At 49.1% G+C, this 14,589-nt stretch overlaps 1 protein-coding gene across 1 annotated transcript in view; it reads left to right on the top strand.

Annotated features, from left to right (window-relative positions):
* Positions 1-14,589, top strand: part of LOC144162859 (muscle, skeletal receptor tyrosine protein kinase-like) — a gene marked incomplete in the record, with an annotated part of 645,867 nt that overhangs the window by 243,646 nt on the left and 387,632 nt on the right. The window contains 1 exon segment of the mRNA XM_077693565.1: positions 57-350. Coding sequence (XP_077549691.1) covers positions 57-350 — 294 coding nt within the window.

The following is a 14,589-nucleotide window of genomic DNA, read 5'->3' as shown; positions in this document are numbered from 1 at the left end:
ATGCTAGGCGTAGAAGGCGGACGATTACACTTCCCTTTCCCTCCTTTTCGCTGCAGGGCCGGTGATGGTCGACGGTCCCCGAAACCGCACCGTAGTCCGGGGTGCGCACGTTACCTTCTCTTGTCTCGTGGAATCGTCTTCCTCCTCCGAAGGCGGCAATGCCGTCGAAATCTTGTGGCAGTTTAATGGCGGCAACCTATCCAGTCAGGGGAGCTCGCCCTGGCGCCAGCTGGACAACGGCACCCTCGTTCTAGACGGTGTGGACGTCGCAGAATCGGGACCCTATCGCTGCATCGCCAGGAACGCCCACGGGGTGACGCACTCTGAGCCTGCGTATCTCGTCGTTCATGGTGAGCCCACGCATTTCTTTTTTTTTTTTTTTTTTTTTTTTTTACAGCGAAGCTTCTCTTGGTCGGAATCGGTACAAATTCCGCTTGTAAGGGTTAGTAAACAAAGAAAAAAAAATCCCGGGCCGTCTCCACTAAGGTGAAACCTGGGGGGGGCATGCAGAGTGCAAGTGTATTCTTGGCGCCTTGGTGTTTTTGCCAACGGAGATGAAACCGTTGGGGGGTACAGGTATATACAGCTTTGCTGTAAAGTATCTTGTCTTTGAAGCACGAAGCACTCCAGCGCGAGGCGTAAACGAGTGTGCCGGTGCTTTTTTTTAGTGCGCGTTACGAAGCGCTCCAGCGCAAGGCGTAAAACCAGTGTCCCGGTGTGTTCTCTTAGTGCGGGTTACGTTCTAGCGCGAGGCGGAACCGAGTTTCCCCGGTGTTTTTGTACCGTGACTACATGAGACGACGGTTACGACGACGACGACAGGAGACGCCAACAGCCCCAGCTTCTAAGGGGCTTCGCCCCTAAAAATAGTGTGCGCCGGTGGTAATTAATCATAAATGGTTCCCCAGCATCCGATCTAGAGCATCAGAAAAGATAAAAAAGAGCATTATATCTTAAGTAAAAATACCGAATGAAAGGACGTGGTAGTGTCGGAATAAAGGCGGGTTACGAGTCCCATGGGCTGCTCGGGAGATTCTCGTCCCCTCTTCCCTAACCGTACGTTTAGTTCGGGACTCCCCCGCCCGCCATCACGGCAGAGCGCATAACTTAGCACCCCAGAAAAGAAAAAGGATAATACACAGAAAAGAAAAGGATGGCTCCGGGAAGAGCAAGGCACGTTCGCGAGGGGTCCGGCAGTCTTCCTCGTGCAGTCGTCACGTGACCAGCTCCTCTCTAATGGGACAGAATTAAATTACGAATTTTTACTCCCCGGCACCCCTGGGAGCTCAGATGGTTGGGCGGGCTGTACGAAGACTCGGTCCTCCGCGAGACGGTTCCTTACACCGAGCCCGTCAGAGGAAAGGCGGGGAAGATGAGCGGAGGATGGAGAGGATGCGGAGGATGCAGAGCAGCGTAGTCACACACGTGTATACGGCTCTGTTACTGTGCAGCCTCCGCATCCCTCTTCCGTTTCGTTGCGAGGCGGCTAATTAATCCTTGCTGATTACGACGGCCCAGTGGAACCCGAATGGAAGAAGAGGAAGCTGGAGAGGAGAGACCAAAAAAGGGGAGCGAGCCTTAAATAAAACAAGAAGTCGGACGGTAGGGCAGAAGATACGACGGTTGTCGGAGGTAGGAAAGCACAGGAGCGAAGGAGTCTTCATTTTCGCCTTTTGTTCACGTAGCGCGTTGTACGCGTTCACGGATGCCTCGTCCTGGGAGTCTTACTATCTGCTTGTTGCTCCGGCATGCCACGCTGTCGTTGTCGCGTTCTTCGGTGTTAAAGAAACCGCTTTGCTTTCTATGTTTTTACACTGTGTGTGCGTACCGCGCTGGCTTCTAATTACGGCACCAGGATGGCTGTCAGCGCGGCCGTTTCTCTTTCCGCATCTGGTTACGAAGGCGTGGCTCGCTATGTGGGCCTCTTGATTGACGTGCGCTCGTCTCAATTATCGCGCCCTTGCGCCGCGCGTGTAATAGCATTGGCGCGAAATTCGAAACCAAATTTGGGGTCTGTACACGGGAGAGGATTTCATTGCGCTGTCAGCGAGGTGAAATATAGTACGCAAACAACTGCACATGGAGACGTGACCGGTATGCGCTTCCTCATTAGTGAACTCATTACTTTATTGGGGATTGCAAGTGGGAAGCTTTACTCCGGAGAGATTTTCTGGAAGAGGCTGGGTAGCTTGTCGGCAGGTAGGTTTGTCCCTGTGTACGTAAGCGGGAAAACTGAACCATCAAAATGTGTAAATGATAATGGTGATTAGCGATGGTGGTAATAGGAACAGTCATCGTGCGTGGCAGCCAGAGGACTAGGTAAATTCGGGCACTCAAGCTAACTATTGATAACGTAATATAAACTAGGGCGCAGATGGGGCGAAGATGAACTTTAAAGGTAATATAACACCAGCTGAAATGTTGACTCTCTTCTAAAGTAGGGCGACAACGTGTAACAGCAGATCGCGAGCGCCGGTAATACTATATTGACGTGAACAAAATGGCACACGCACGTTTTGACGTCATTTGAAGAAACGGAGATACTGAGTTAGATAGGTAGTAGGTACAGCGGCGTACTTTAAAATGCGAAAGCATAGGCGATATCCTGGCTACTTTTCTTTTCCGGCCACAGTTATATTACGGGATTTTTGTTTTGACGGCGTGACGCAGGCTAAGAGGACGAAATGAATTCGTGTCCTGACGCTGTCCAGCGAAAGGTGATTACGACGACGATGCACTTTCATGCTTGATGGTCATCATCCTGGGACAGTGGTGCCCCGGCTATTGGGACACAGTGCTCCTGCGCTTCTTTCTCAAGCTTCCGCCGCTCCGGTCCCCGGTTATTGCACTGAGAGCAGTTTCGTCCAAATAAACGGGTGTTCTTTAAAAGAGTGCGCGTCAAGATATTATCGAAGCACCCTGGTCTCCCTCAGAGTGTACTCCGGCAAGAGGGTTATAATTAAGCGAGTTGGTGTGACATTGTCGAATAACAAAGCAAACTTCACACTAAAAAAAAAAAAAATACGGGACGCAACGTTCTGTTATTATGTGCTGTTATGCCATCAAGCACTGTAGTGTGGCCTAATAATTCCTAATTAACAAGTGTTTTGACATTGCAAAACAGGCGGAGCATCTTTATTTAGAAAAATAAAATAACTAGTGAACCCCATGTTATCGTTATTGGAGTAAACGTTCAACAAATTACCTATCAGTATCAAAGTAACCCAAGGCTGACGTTCATGTTTCCCCACTGGCTGTGCGCAATCGGAAACTTCTTTTCTCTTAAGGCTGTCAAGAAAACAAGTTGGCTGGGTAGTTCTGTGTCCCGGTGTGTAGTTTACGTGGTTTTTAAGTACTCACCAGCAATTTCTTCATAATCCGCCGTGCTCCTGTTTAGAATTGAAAGGGCTGAAAATGAGAGAACAGCAAACTGGTTTAACGCATCGCCTAACTCTTGACAAATCCGTTCGACATTCGCCGGCAGTTAGGTCCAAAACAGGATTTATTAGCGGACACATGTCGCATTGGGAAGCATACCGGCGTCTGTCTGCTGTCGACTTAGTCGGTGCCCCCGAAGGTTGCTGCTGGGTATCGTGTATTGTATACACGTGCCTCCGCTGTTGTCGAGTCTTATTTGGGAACGCGTCGCAGCCATCTCTTTCATATACCTAACGTTCGCAGCCCCTCATTCGCCTCCACTTGTTTTTTTTATGTTCTGCTGTCGCTTTCTCGTCTCTCAGTTCAACTTTCGCAAACGGGAAGACTAGAAATAGAAGCGAACTTCGCGTCTACGAGCGTGGCTGAAGTAACCGTCGCTTGTTTGTCGACCCGCAACCGGGATGAGGGTGGCGGGAGGTGGGGATGCGGAGGGAATCGAGCATTAAAGGATAAAGAGGAAAAGCGCGGCGTCGGCGGCAATCGAATTCCGAGCGAGATTTGGAGGATAAAGGGTGTATATACTGGCTGGCGGAACGCCGCTGGAAACTTTTGAAAACGGCTTCTGTATAGCGGGCGACTCTATCTGTAACCCGGGTCTCTTATATTGGCCTCGAGCGAGGGACTCTTTCCCATTTCCGTTCTTCACTTCCCGTCGTCTTTTTGTTCCCTGCTCCTGCGCTTCGGCTTTCACTGCAACGTTTCTTGGTTCCGAGCATTGCCAAAACCCGTCGCTGGCGTCGTGTCGGAAGCGAGGGAGGATATTTTTAAACTGCGTCCCGGTGTTTCAACCGAAGCTCGAAGCTGAGAGAACAGCTGCGGGTTATTATATATTTATTGAGCTCTGAGAGGCGACTCGGCAACTGGTCGGAGTAGATAGAAATATAAGAGAGCGTCACAGAGAGATTAAGGTGTTTATATTGGATGCTGCCGTAACGCTCTACTGCGAGCTCTTTCGACGTTTTGGCGGCGGCGTACTAATGACGTTTTTAGTGGCGGACGGGGCAAATTTTGAAAACTCCGGGGTCGGCAACGCCTTTCTCTTGCTATATTTCTTCCGTGTCGCCTGAATCCCCCGTATAGTCTTGTGACGCTGGCTGTGCAAGCATTTCTCTGAACGTTTTGTCTCAGTTAATTCCTCCGCAGAGAGGGCGACTAGACATTTATCCGCTCGTATGACTTGTTACCGGGTTCGAACGTTGTTCTGTTTCGAAGACCATGGTCCGGGCTGTCTTGCGTTGGAACACGAGTTTCCTCTTCGTAACAGTTTCCCGCGGTTAAATCTGGTAAGTGCACCAGGGTGAAGCTCTGATGCTCTCTTAATACCATTCTCTCCGCTTTTGAACAGTTTATTTTTTCGGGCACTCAGAAGATTCGGCCATAGTTAGCGAGCAATTTACGGCGAGGTACGGCAAAGTTGTAATCCCGAAAACTTTCACACTCCTTTTTGTCCACCAGAAATTGGAACGTCGCACCTGTCTCTGTTGGTCAGGGGCTAACCCAAGGGTTCATGCCTCCCGGTGGTGGTTGTGATTCCAGACCGTGGACGTGTATGCTTGGCGTCAGCGGTGTACTGCTTTCCCGCTCTTCTGTAACTCTCTGTTAAGTCTTTCCATGTGGGAATACGAGCGAAAAAGACGACACGTAGAAAAGAGCACACAGGTCGGCGTTCTGTTCTTTTCTGCGTGTGTTCTTTTTCTACGTTTTGTGCATGTGGGTTCTTTTCTACGTGTCGTCTTTTTCGCGCTTGTTCGCAGAATGTATCTCCAACTCGCCCAACTTTCAATTGTGTTAAGTCTTTCCTGTCGCTTTTTTGCCTTCGACCGTTTCGTCTTGATATTGGAGAGTTATAGCAGAGCAGAGATCCGGTCCTAGTACGGTACCCGGTACACCTGCGCATGCGCGCAACCAGTTTTTCCGCCTTGGCACATGCGCAGTAGGGCGCCGGTCGCTTGCCAAGCGGGTAGCGTGAAATAAATTGCCCGGACGCTCAGACGCGAAAGAGAGAAAAGGAGGAGTGCGAGTGGGAAAGGCGAAGGGCGCTTGGCTTTTCCGCCGTTGTGCACACTCCCTGCGCTCTGGGACCTGCCGGAGCCGCCGGAGCTGTGCCCTCTGCGCTGCGCTAGCCTGTGCTCATGTACGTGAAGTGTTTCAATCGGCATGTTGTATTTCGCTTTCTGCGACGGCCGCGCTGTGGATTGAACGCCTAATCATTCATATTCTAACGCAGTTACGAGTGCTTCAACCGTGCCTGTGTTGGATTTCGCGTTCTCAACAGGTGTTTCCCGCCGCTTATGCACTTACGTGAAGCGGCAAGTGTTTGGATCAAGCCGGTCGTGGTTTGGGTCACGACAGCCGGTCGTGGTTTGGATACACAGTGTGCGCTACCGCATCCGCTCCTCATGCTCTTACGTGAAGTGCTTCAACCGTGCCTCTGTGCGTGATTACGCGTTCTCAGGCGTTGCCCGTTGCTGTAGATTTCGAAGTGCCTCAACCGTTCGCCAATCGCCGTGTATATGAACCGGTTGTTTCTCGAGCGTGTATCTAGATCTACACCATTCACCCTGTGGTGATCGACCGCCGCTGTAAAAGTTATAAAAGTCAACCTTTAATTGTCAGGTGTTGCCCGCCGCTGTGGATTTCCAAGTGCCTCCTCAGCCGTTCGCAAATCGCCGCGTGGTTGGAACTGCTGTTTGTCAAACGTGGATCTGCACTGTTTACCCTACATGGAATCAGCTTAACCTTTGGCCCGAAAATTGCATTTTGTGCCCTGATTGTTTCTGCGATAGTGCAGACCACGGGTGCAGACAACCGTGTTGCTTCAGATATATTTTTTTTCTAGCGTTCCGTGCTGACGAGACGGCAATTGGAACTCCCTAAAGTTTCGTCAGGCGGAATGATAACTGGCCAGAGTCCTTCAGTGATTTACTATTGCTCTATTTCACGCTCTCGGTCGTTCGCAAATCGCCGCGTGGTTGGAACGGCTGTTTGTCAAACGTGGATCTGCACCGTTTACCCTACATCCCTACATGGAATCAGCTTAACCTTTGGCCCGAAAATTGCCCTGATTGTTTCTGCGATAGTGCAGACAACCGTGTTGCTTCAGATATATTTTTTTTCTAGCGTTCCGTGCTGACGAGACGGCAATTGGAACTCCCTAAAGTTTCGTCAGGCGGAATGATAACTGGCCAGAGTCCTTCAGTGATTTACTATTGCTCACATGCGTTGCCTCCATCAGGCAGGATGACCTTTATTTGAGCTATTCAGTAAAGCTTGGGTGTTGGGCTAGTTGGTATGAAGACATGAGGAAAAGCAGAGCGCTGAAGTTTAAAAGACGACCACAGAATAAAGGAGCAAACGAATCACAAAAAGCGTTTCGTTTGTCCCTTTATTCTGTGGTCGTCTTGTAAACTTCAGCGCTCTACGTTTCCTCATGTCTTCATTGTGGCCTTTGGTGTGTGCTTCCGTTGCTAAATGTGTTGTCCGGTGCTTAATCAAATTTCGCCCCCGTTTTCTTTGGCTACAGCCACGGTAGCCATTGTTTTCACCTGTCGTGCAGTTCACATGGTGAGAGCAGAATTGCTTAAAAATGCTCACTTCTGGAAGCATATTTGGGAAACTGGTCATTATAATGCAATAGTCACCACATCAAAGGCTATGTGACAAACTTGCTAACACCCACGCTTTGCAATCGGTCTGCTGTACGCTGAATTTGCGCTCGAGACACTCTTTTAAGAGTGAAGTGTACATGCATGTGTTGCTGCAGGCCAGCTAACAGTGCTGAACTGGCTGTAAAAGTTGGTCTGCCAGAAAAACCACAATTTTTCAAAGCCTTTTCTTTTATTCATCGAACTGGCTTTTTCTCTTTCGCTTTTTGGAAACATATCAGGGCACGTCACAAAGCGCCCAGAGCAAGCCAAGCCCGACTATTCAGTTGTTACCGCCTTCTTAAAAACTTTTCTGATTGCCCTTCACTTTTCAAAGTTACGTTCTGTCATTCTGTTACATTCTACCTAATGCTACCTTGGTGTGGCGGCGTACAGCAAAATAGGCCACCCAGCCCCATCTCTTTGCTGGCAGGGCATTATGACATCGGCAAAGCTTCCCTAGGAACGCCCGCAGTGGCACCACCTAGGAAAAGCTGCTACGCGAACATGCCTGCGCCATTGATCAAAGCATTTCACAGCCGTCTTGTTTCCTGCTGATTGTGCTCATAATCCCCTGCTGTCACTAGCTGCTTTATCTGTATGCGCTAAGTCACTAGCTAGGTACAGTACTACAGTCTCTAGTGCACCCACATGCATGCATTTTTGTGGCTGTGCTTGTAGGCAAGGCAAAACATTCTGATGAAATCGACACTGCAACAAAGTGTGGGATGAGGCATCATATTTTATGTTTGCTAGATGAGGTTTTTGTCTTTTAAGAAGCACAAGACCAGGAGAAGTTCTTGCACACATTCATATCCCTGCATCAGTGTTTGCTTCAGAAGAACGCTTCGACTAGTTCCACCAGTCATGTCTTGACATCCGCAATTAGTAATGTCACAAGTTGTCGTGCAGAACAATATATGGGGCAGCCGTGCCTGTTTTCACGCCACTTTGGGAATTTTCATGCACTAATAAAGTACTGCTGCTGCAAGTGGCATATTATTTGTATTCACAACACTGTAATTACTGATGCTGGCCAACTTGCTTTTGCACTTTAGTGTCTCTTTAGGCGTCTGTATTGTACCGTAAATCCATTAGGTCCCTCCTGGGCAGATGTGCTGAACTATGCTCCTGTGCTATGTCGCTTTTGCATCCCAATAAATTTACTTCCTCTTTCTCTCTTTTTAAGCATAGCAGCAACATTTGAGGTGCAAAAAGTGTCGAAACATGAAAAAGTTCAGTGTAGTTCTTCGTGCTTGAAATGAGTGAGCTACATTCTGCGCATATTACACCTTGTGGCATTTCTGCTGCCCACAGGCCTGAAAGAAGGACACGACAAGTGCTTGACTTGCAACAAAGTTTATTTGTTTGCACCACAAAGATATGCAAGTACAAAACATCAAAAGCAAGAATCACAAGCAGGAGCCTGCGTCCTAGCCTTAAAAAGGTGGCATTATGCGAACCATAAAAACACAACTTCAGTCATATGCATACTCCTATCACTCAGTACATTCACATTAACAACTTCAGCAATTGTAGCAGCACCCACACAAACAAAGCACAGCAACATCTCTCACTAAGTGCATTGGCAAAAAAATTCACCTACACAGTCTGTACAGATGATTAACAAGCAAAGCTGTGACATACAGGTGCTGTTTTATGTGTGATGCGTGGCCTACCCATTGAGCTGTGCTTCACAGAGTAGCTTGCTGCATGTGCACTCTGCTGCGAGAGCGACGCCTTAATGTTCCCTTTGATGTGGCATTCCCAAGTAGCACTGTCGGTAGGTGTGAGAGTGTAGCTGCGTCATCTATAAACCTATAAGCCAATCTCTGTCTTTGTCGAGAGTTCGACGGAATGCCATCTGGTCAGGTAAAGGCATTTGTATAAATGTTGCAACAAAATTGACGTTTCGGGATCCGTATGGATCCCTTGTTCATAATGGATTGATGGCTTAGCAGCAGGCTCCTAAGTAGCGTTGAGCGCATGACGTAATGTACGGGAGTACACATGGTTTAGAGTGCCAGATGATCTGTTGATTGCGTTGCTTGTTGTCTGAATTATTAGCGATTCAAGATTGAGCCTCGTTGCGAAATTCTTTCCCGGCTACCACTACATAATTCAGTCACAAATCTCCCATCAAAGAGCGAGCAGCCAAAAAATTGGCACTGCATGCATAACAAATTGGAAGAACTTCCGAGAAACCACCCCCGCTGATCGGATAACAGTCTCGAGGAATGGACTACCAAGCTCATTCAAGAGGCAAGAAAACACGCCAAGGAACTTTCTCTTACGCAGGATAACCCAGCCATCGATGCCCATTTCCTCCACCTCTGGGACGCCCGTAGAGGGCTAATCAGGCGGTGGAAAAAGAACAAGACGAACCGCAAGCTGAAGATCCGCATTGCGGAAATTACGGCAGAAGCTGAAGGGTACGCCCGTGAGCTGAGCCAGCACAACTGGACGCAGTTCTGCAATAAGCTGCAAGGAACGCTGGGAACCTGCCGCACATGGTACCTGCTCCGTTCCCTAATGGGCCCCGGTGAATATAAGGCGGTCGCAGCAGACCAGCTTCGCCGATTAATCCACAATTACCCGGGCACAGAAGAAGACTTGTTGGACGAACTTATTAAGCAAGCCTTGGCGCCCCCACCTCACGTCCAACCCACCCAGGCACCTGACTACACAGGCGATCCGAATCCCAAAATGGATGAGCCGTTCTCCATTGCTGAAATCGAGGCGGCAGCTTACAACCTCACCCGAAACACCACTCCGGGTCGAGACAAAATCCCTAACAAATTATTGCGAAACCTCGACCATGCCGTCCTAGAAAATCTTCTAGTCTACATCAATGAGTGCTGGCTGGCGGGTTCCTTGCCCCCACAGTGGAAACACGCAGACGTCACTTTCATCCCCAAGCCCGGCAAACCCTTGAACTCCAAGAATCTGAGGCCTATTTCTCTGACCTCATGTGTCGGCAAATTGTTTGAACACCAGGGCCCGTTTGCCCGAACGCGATAAGTTTGGGAATAAGTTCCCAACTACGACTTCAGCGCTGTCTAGGTAATAAGTCGTTTGCCCGAAACTGATACAAACGCTCGATTAAGGTAGCGTTTCTGTGAGGTTTTCTGGTAAACGGCTTATTTTACGGGGCCGACTTCGACTTATTGGCGTCTTATTTGTAAGCGGGAACTTAATCGGGTACTTATGCGTACGGGCAAACGGACCCTGGTTTACAACCGGCTCTCGCCCCACGTTGAAGACAACGGCTACTTCCCTGACACGATGTACGGCTTCCGCCCACATCTGTCAACCCAAGACATACTACTTCAGCTTAAGGAGGAAGTGCTGGACGACTTTAATAGCCACAGCAAGCGGTCCATCTTGGCCCTTGACATTAAGGGGGCATTCGACAACGTTTCTCACCAAGCCATCCTTCAAGGCCTCGCATCTACAAACTGTGGCGAGCGCACATTCCAATACTTTGTCTCCTTTCTAAACCAGCACACAGCAACAGTGGGCATCGGGCACCGTCGATTCGACGCATTTAAAACCCTGCCAAAGGGCACTCCGCAGGGGTTGGTAGTATCCCAAATACTATTCAACCTCATAATGAAAGACTTGCCACCCCTACTAAAAGCCATCCCGAATCTTCGCCACGCAATATACGCGGACGACCTAACGCTCTGGGTCCCCACTGGATCTCCGGGCGACCAGCAAGATGCACTTCAAGCAGCCATTCAGGTCACCCAACAATACCTGAAAGCCCGAGGACTCGATTGTGCCCCCGAAAAATCTGCCCTTCTAACCCTGTGCAAAAGGACATATAAGAAGCGTCCAGATCCCATACCAGATCCAGAACTTACCATTAATGAGCAATGCGTCCCCAATGTCCCACTCCTACGCATATTAGGCCTCACCATACCAAAAGATGGCTCAGGCGCTCAGACTATCCTTCCCTTGCAACGGACTCTTGACCAGCTCATTCACCTCATCCGCAGGATCTCCCATCAGCGACTTGGGCTACAAGAAGCTGACACCCTGCGCATCATTCACGCCCTCCTTATTAGCCAGGTTACGCCACCGTATTTGGCCCTGAAACCCGCAGAGAAAGAAAAGCTAAACATCGCCATATGCCAGTCCTACGAGGCCGCCCTTGGACTGCCTCCAAAAATAGCAACAAGAAAACTTCTACAGCTCGGCATCCATAATACATGGGAGGAACTGGAAGAAGCTCATCGCATCTCCCAATTCACGCGACTTAAGCTCACGCCAACCGGCAGGGCTACACTTACCCGGCTCGGCTACAGGCCTCCCCCAAAATGCGAACAGAGGCAACGCATCCCTCTAACCATGCGACAGTACATCACAATCGCACCCATTCCCAGAAATATGCACCCCATCTATAACAAGGCACGCCGAGAAGCCCGGATACGAGCCCTTAGAAAACGCTTTCCCAACTCTCCCTGTACTCGTTACACGGATGCCTCTCCATACCACAACAACCGGAACATGCCGTGAGTGTCACCGGAGCCAACAGTGCAGAACTGACGGCCGCTACAGTACACACGACATCTATTGAGGCAGCAGAAAGACTTGCCATCGCTCTAGCCGCCACCACTGGAAACGACTACTTCACTATAATCCGCCTGCCGCAACTTCCTGCTAGGTCGAATAACACCCGCGGCCTTAAAAATTCTGCAAAGTGTGCACCAGCTCCCGGAAATGCACATCATCTGGACCCCCGGACATGAGTCCTTCGAGGGGAACGAGGCAGCACACGCCGCTGCCCGCGTTCATACACACCGGGCCGTTTCTCAAGAAGGCGAAGTCACGCAGCTCCTTCGCTCTCCCAAGCCCGCTACTCTGAATTCATACGCGGACATCCTCGCCCATTACCGCCACGAACGATGACGCTTCCCGCCACCACATCCCCATTTATCCAGAGCACAGGCGACTGCCTTTCCTCCATGCCATGTACCCCACCCTCTACTACTCAACGTGTAATTTCTGTCACCAACCAGGCAACCTGTACCACATGGTATGGGAGTGTCAGAAAACCCCATCTCTTACCCCAAATCCTCACCCAACGTACGAGCAGTGGGCGGACCAGCTGGCCAGCTCCGACCTCTCAGTCCAGCGTATCCTGGTGGAGAGGGATAGGGCAGCCAGCGCGGACCAGGGCTTCCCGGACTACAGGAGGCCCCCCACCTGGCGGGCACCTGAAGCTCGTCTTAATAAAGTTTATCCACTCCACTCCGTGGCTATGATGCGCGCGTGGTCCCACTCTATCTTGTGGCCCATCTTCTCGGCATGCTCTGCAAGTGCATTCGTCACGGTGTGGCCCTTGGTGACGTCATTTTTGTGCTGTTTAAGACGCCGGCAGAAATTTCCGCTTTCACCAATGTATACCGATTCGCAGTCGGCGCATGGGATTTTGTAGACCACACCAGGGAAACGTTGCCGAGGGAGGATCCTTTATGTTAAGCAAGTCACCCTTGAGCTTGCTTGCTTGCACATGCGCGATCTGCACCCCACGTTTTCTGAAGACACGAGCAAGGGCTCCACTTCCAGGCAGTTCCTCCACAAGGACATGACATTAGTGTATCGCACGCCGTTCGATGTCACTGAGCTCTGCACCTTGCTACGGTTTTGCCTGTCTAACACTTGCTTCTCGCACAAAAGCGAATTCTACAGGCAAGTTTTCGGTACCGCTATGGGAGCATCTATTTCAGTCACGACTGCAAATATTACAATGGAAGCAATTTAAAACAAGGCATTGGAATTATTTTAGCCGATACCCAAGGTGTTCCCGAGATACTTCGATGACTGCTTCTGCGGTAAGGTGTACATCAGACAAACCAGCCGATGCGTAAATGACCGCCTCAGGGAACATGATCTTTCCATGAAGAATGGCACCGGGTCGCATTTGCCTCATTACTGCCGCGAGTGTGGCAAAGGATGCCTTCCGAGACTGACAGAGACAATCATTATCGGAAAGAGTCGTGACACCGTGGCGCAAGAACTGCGCGAAGCGTATTTTATCCAAAAAAAAAAAAAAAACAGCGCAGGCTGTATCAGTGAAGCATCGCTATCCCTGTTTTCGAAGGAGTACCGGATCCTAGACAACATGCGATAAAAAGGTGTGATTGTTGTCTTCAGCTGTGGCTATTTTGTTTTTGTAGTATCTTTTTCAGATCTATTATCCTTTGTGTATGTTTGTGCGTTTGTAGACAAGCTACTTATATCGCTGTCTTTCCTTGGAATAAATCAGTTGTTAGTAGCGCATCTGTCTCATCGTTCTTCGTTTTTTCTGTCCTCGTTTGTAGCGCTCGATTTTCCTTAAGCAATGAACCAACTAGCCCAACAGCATATTTTACTAAAAAAGCGGACCCTGATTTACAACGCTACTTGCCCGTACGATTTCGAAAAGGAGCTTTTGTTATAGCCGACGCTTCTATCACGTCTCTCTCTTTGAAGGGAACAAACCGCACGCGGGCTGCGATCGATCACTATTTTTACCATACGTTATGTGCAAACAGCTTCGTGAATATCAACCCAGTGTTTTTTGCCTTGCTGCCCATCGGGAAACGAATTATAAAACGGATCTAAAACGATAAGCCAGCTTCCACAGCTAAATGATGCACTAAAGCACGAAAACATTTCCTATCTGCCACTGTTTTCTACTTTAACCAGAGACAGGTGCTGCTGAAAACATTTTACTTTCAAATAAACTAAATCTAACACTCAAAGTAAATACTTCACTTGGGAATTGAACTTTTAAAAATCTAGTCTATTATTTAGGAGAGGAGAAGTTTCGTTAGTTTTCGCACTTGACGAAGACGACGGCCGATATTTGTGCTGATGTATTTGTTACTTAGAGAAAGGCTGATTTTGGCTCACTTAGCGAGTGAGGCAAATGTGCTCATTTCGCGCTATTTTTATCTTTGAGTAAAAATTTTATTTTTAAGTAAAAAGAGGTTTGCTAACACCAAGACATTCGCAAGCGCGTGAATAGTTTGTAGGCTTCTCATCTTTCTTTTTTTTTTTTTACACTGAAAAAAAAATGGCGGATACGCCTGCCTATGCGGTTAGTTTAAACATGTGATGGCGACGGCGGTACAGCGCGCTGGTGTAGCAGAGAAACCCCGGGCGAGCACATCCCTGCACCTGGCGGAGCGCCCTGCAAGTCGCCGGAGAAATGCGAGCTTCAAGGGACAGGTTCCCCAACCTCCGTCACAGGCTGCTCGGAACTTGTTTCGGCAACTCTCCGCCAGGTGCAAACGTCGTCTGCATGGAGCTACTTTGAACGATGGTACCTAGTGTGCAGTGTGCTTGCGAAGCTCAGGATTTCGCCAAGGTGATTTTAAGAGCTTAGACTGCTTATTTGGACAAAGAAATATTTGAGTGCAGTTGGCCTTTAATGCCGAGACATGTGCATTTAAAAATATTGGATTTGATTTCCTGTGAGTTTTCACTATTCATTTACGACTTGTAGTGCCATTCA

Source organism: Haemaphysalis longicornis, unplaced genomic scaffold (genome assembly GCF_048455015.1).
Source record: "Haemaphysalis longicornis isolate Haplotype H1 unplaced genomic scaffold, Haemaphysalis longicornis Haplotype H1 scaffold_12, whole genome shotgun sequence".
Classification (NCBI taxonomy): domain Eukaryota; kingdom Metazoa; phylum Arthropoda; class Arachnida; order Ixodida; family Ixodidae; genus Haemaphysalis; species Haemaphysalis longicornis.
This window is presented reverse-complemented; position numbering and strand designations above follow the sequence as displayed.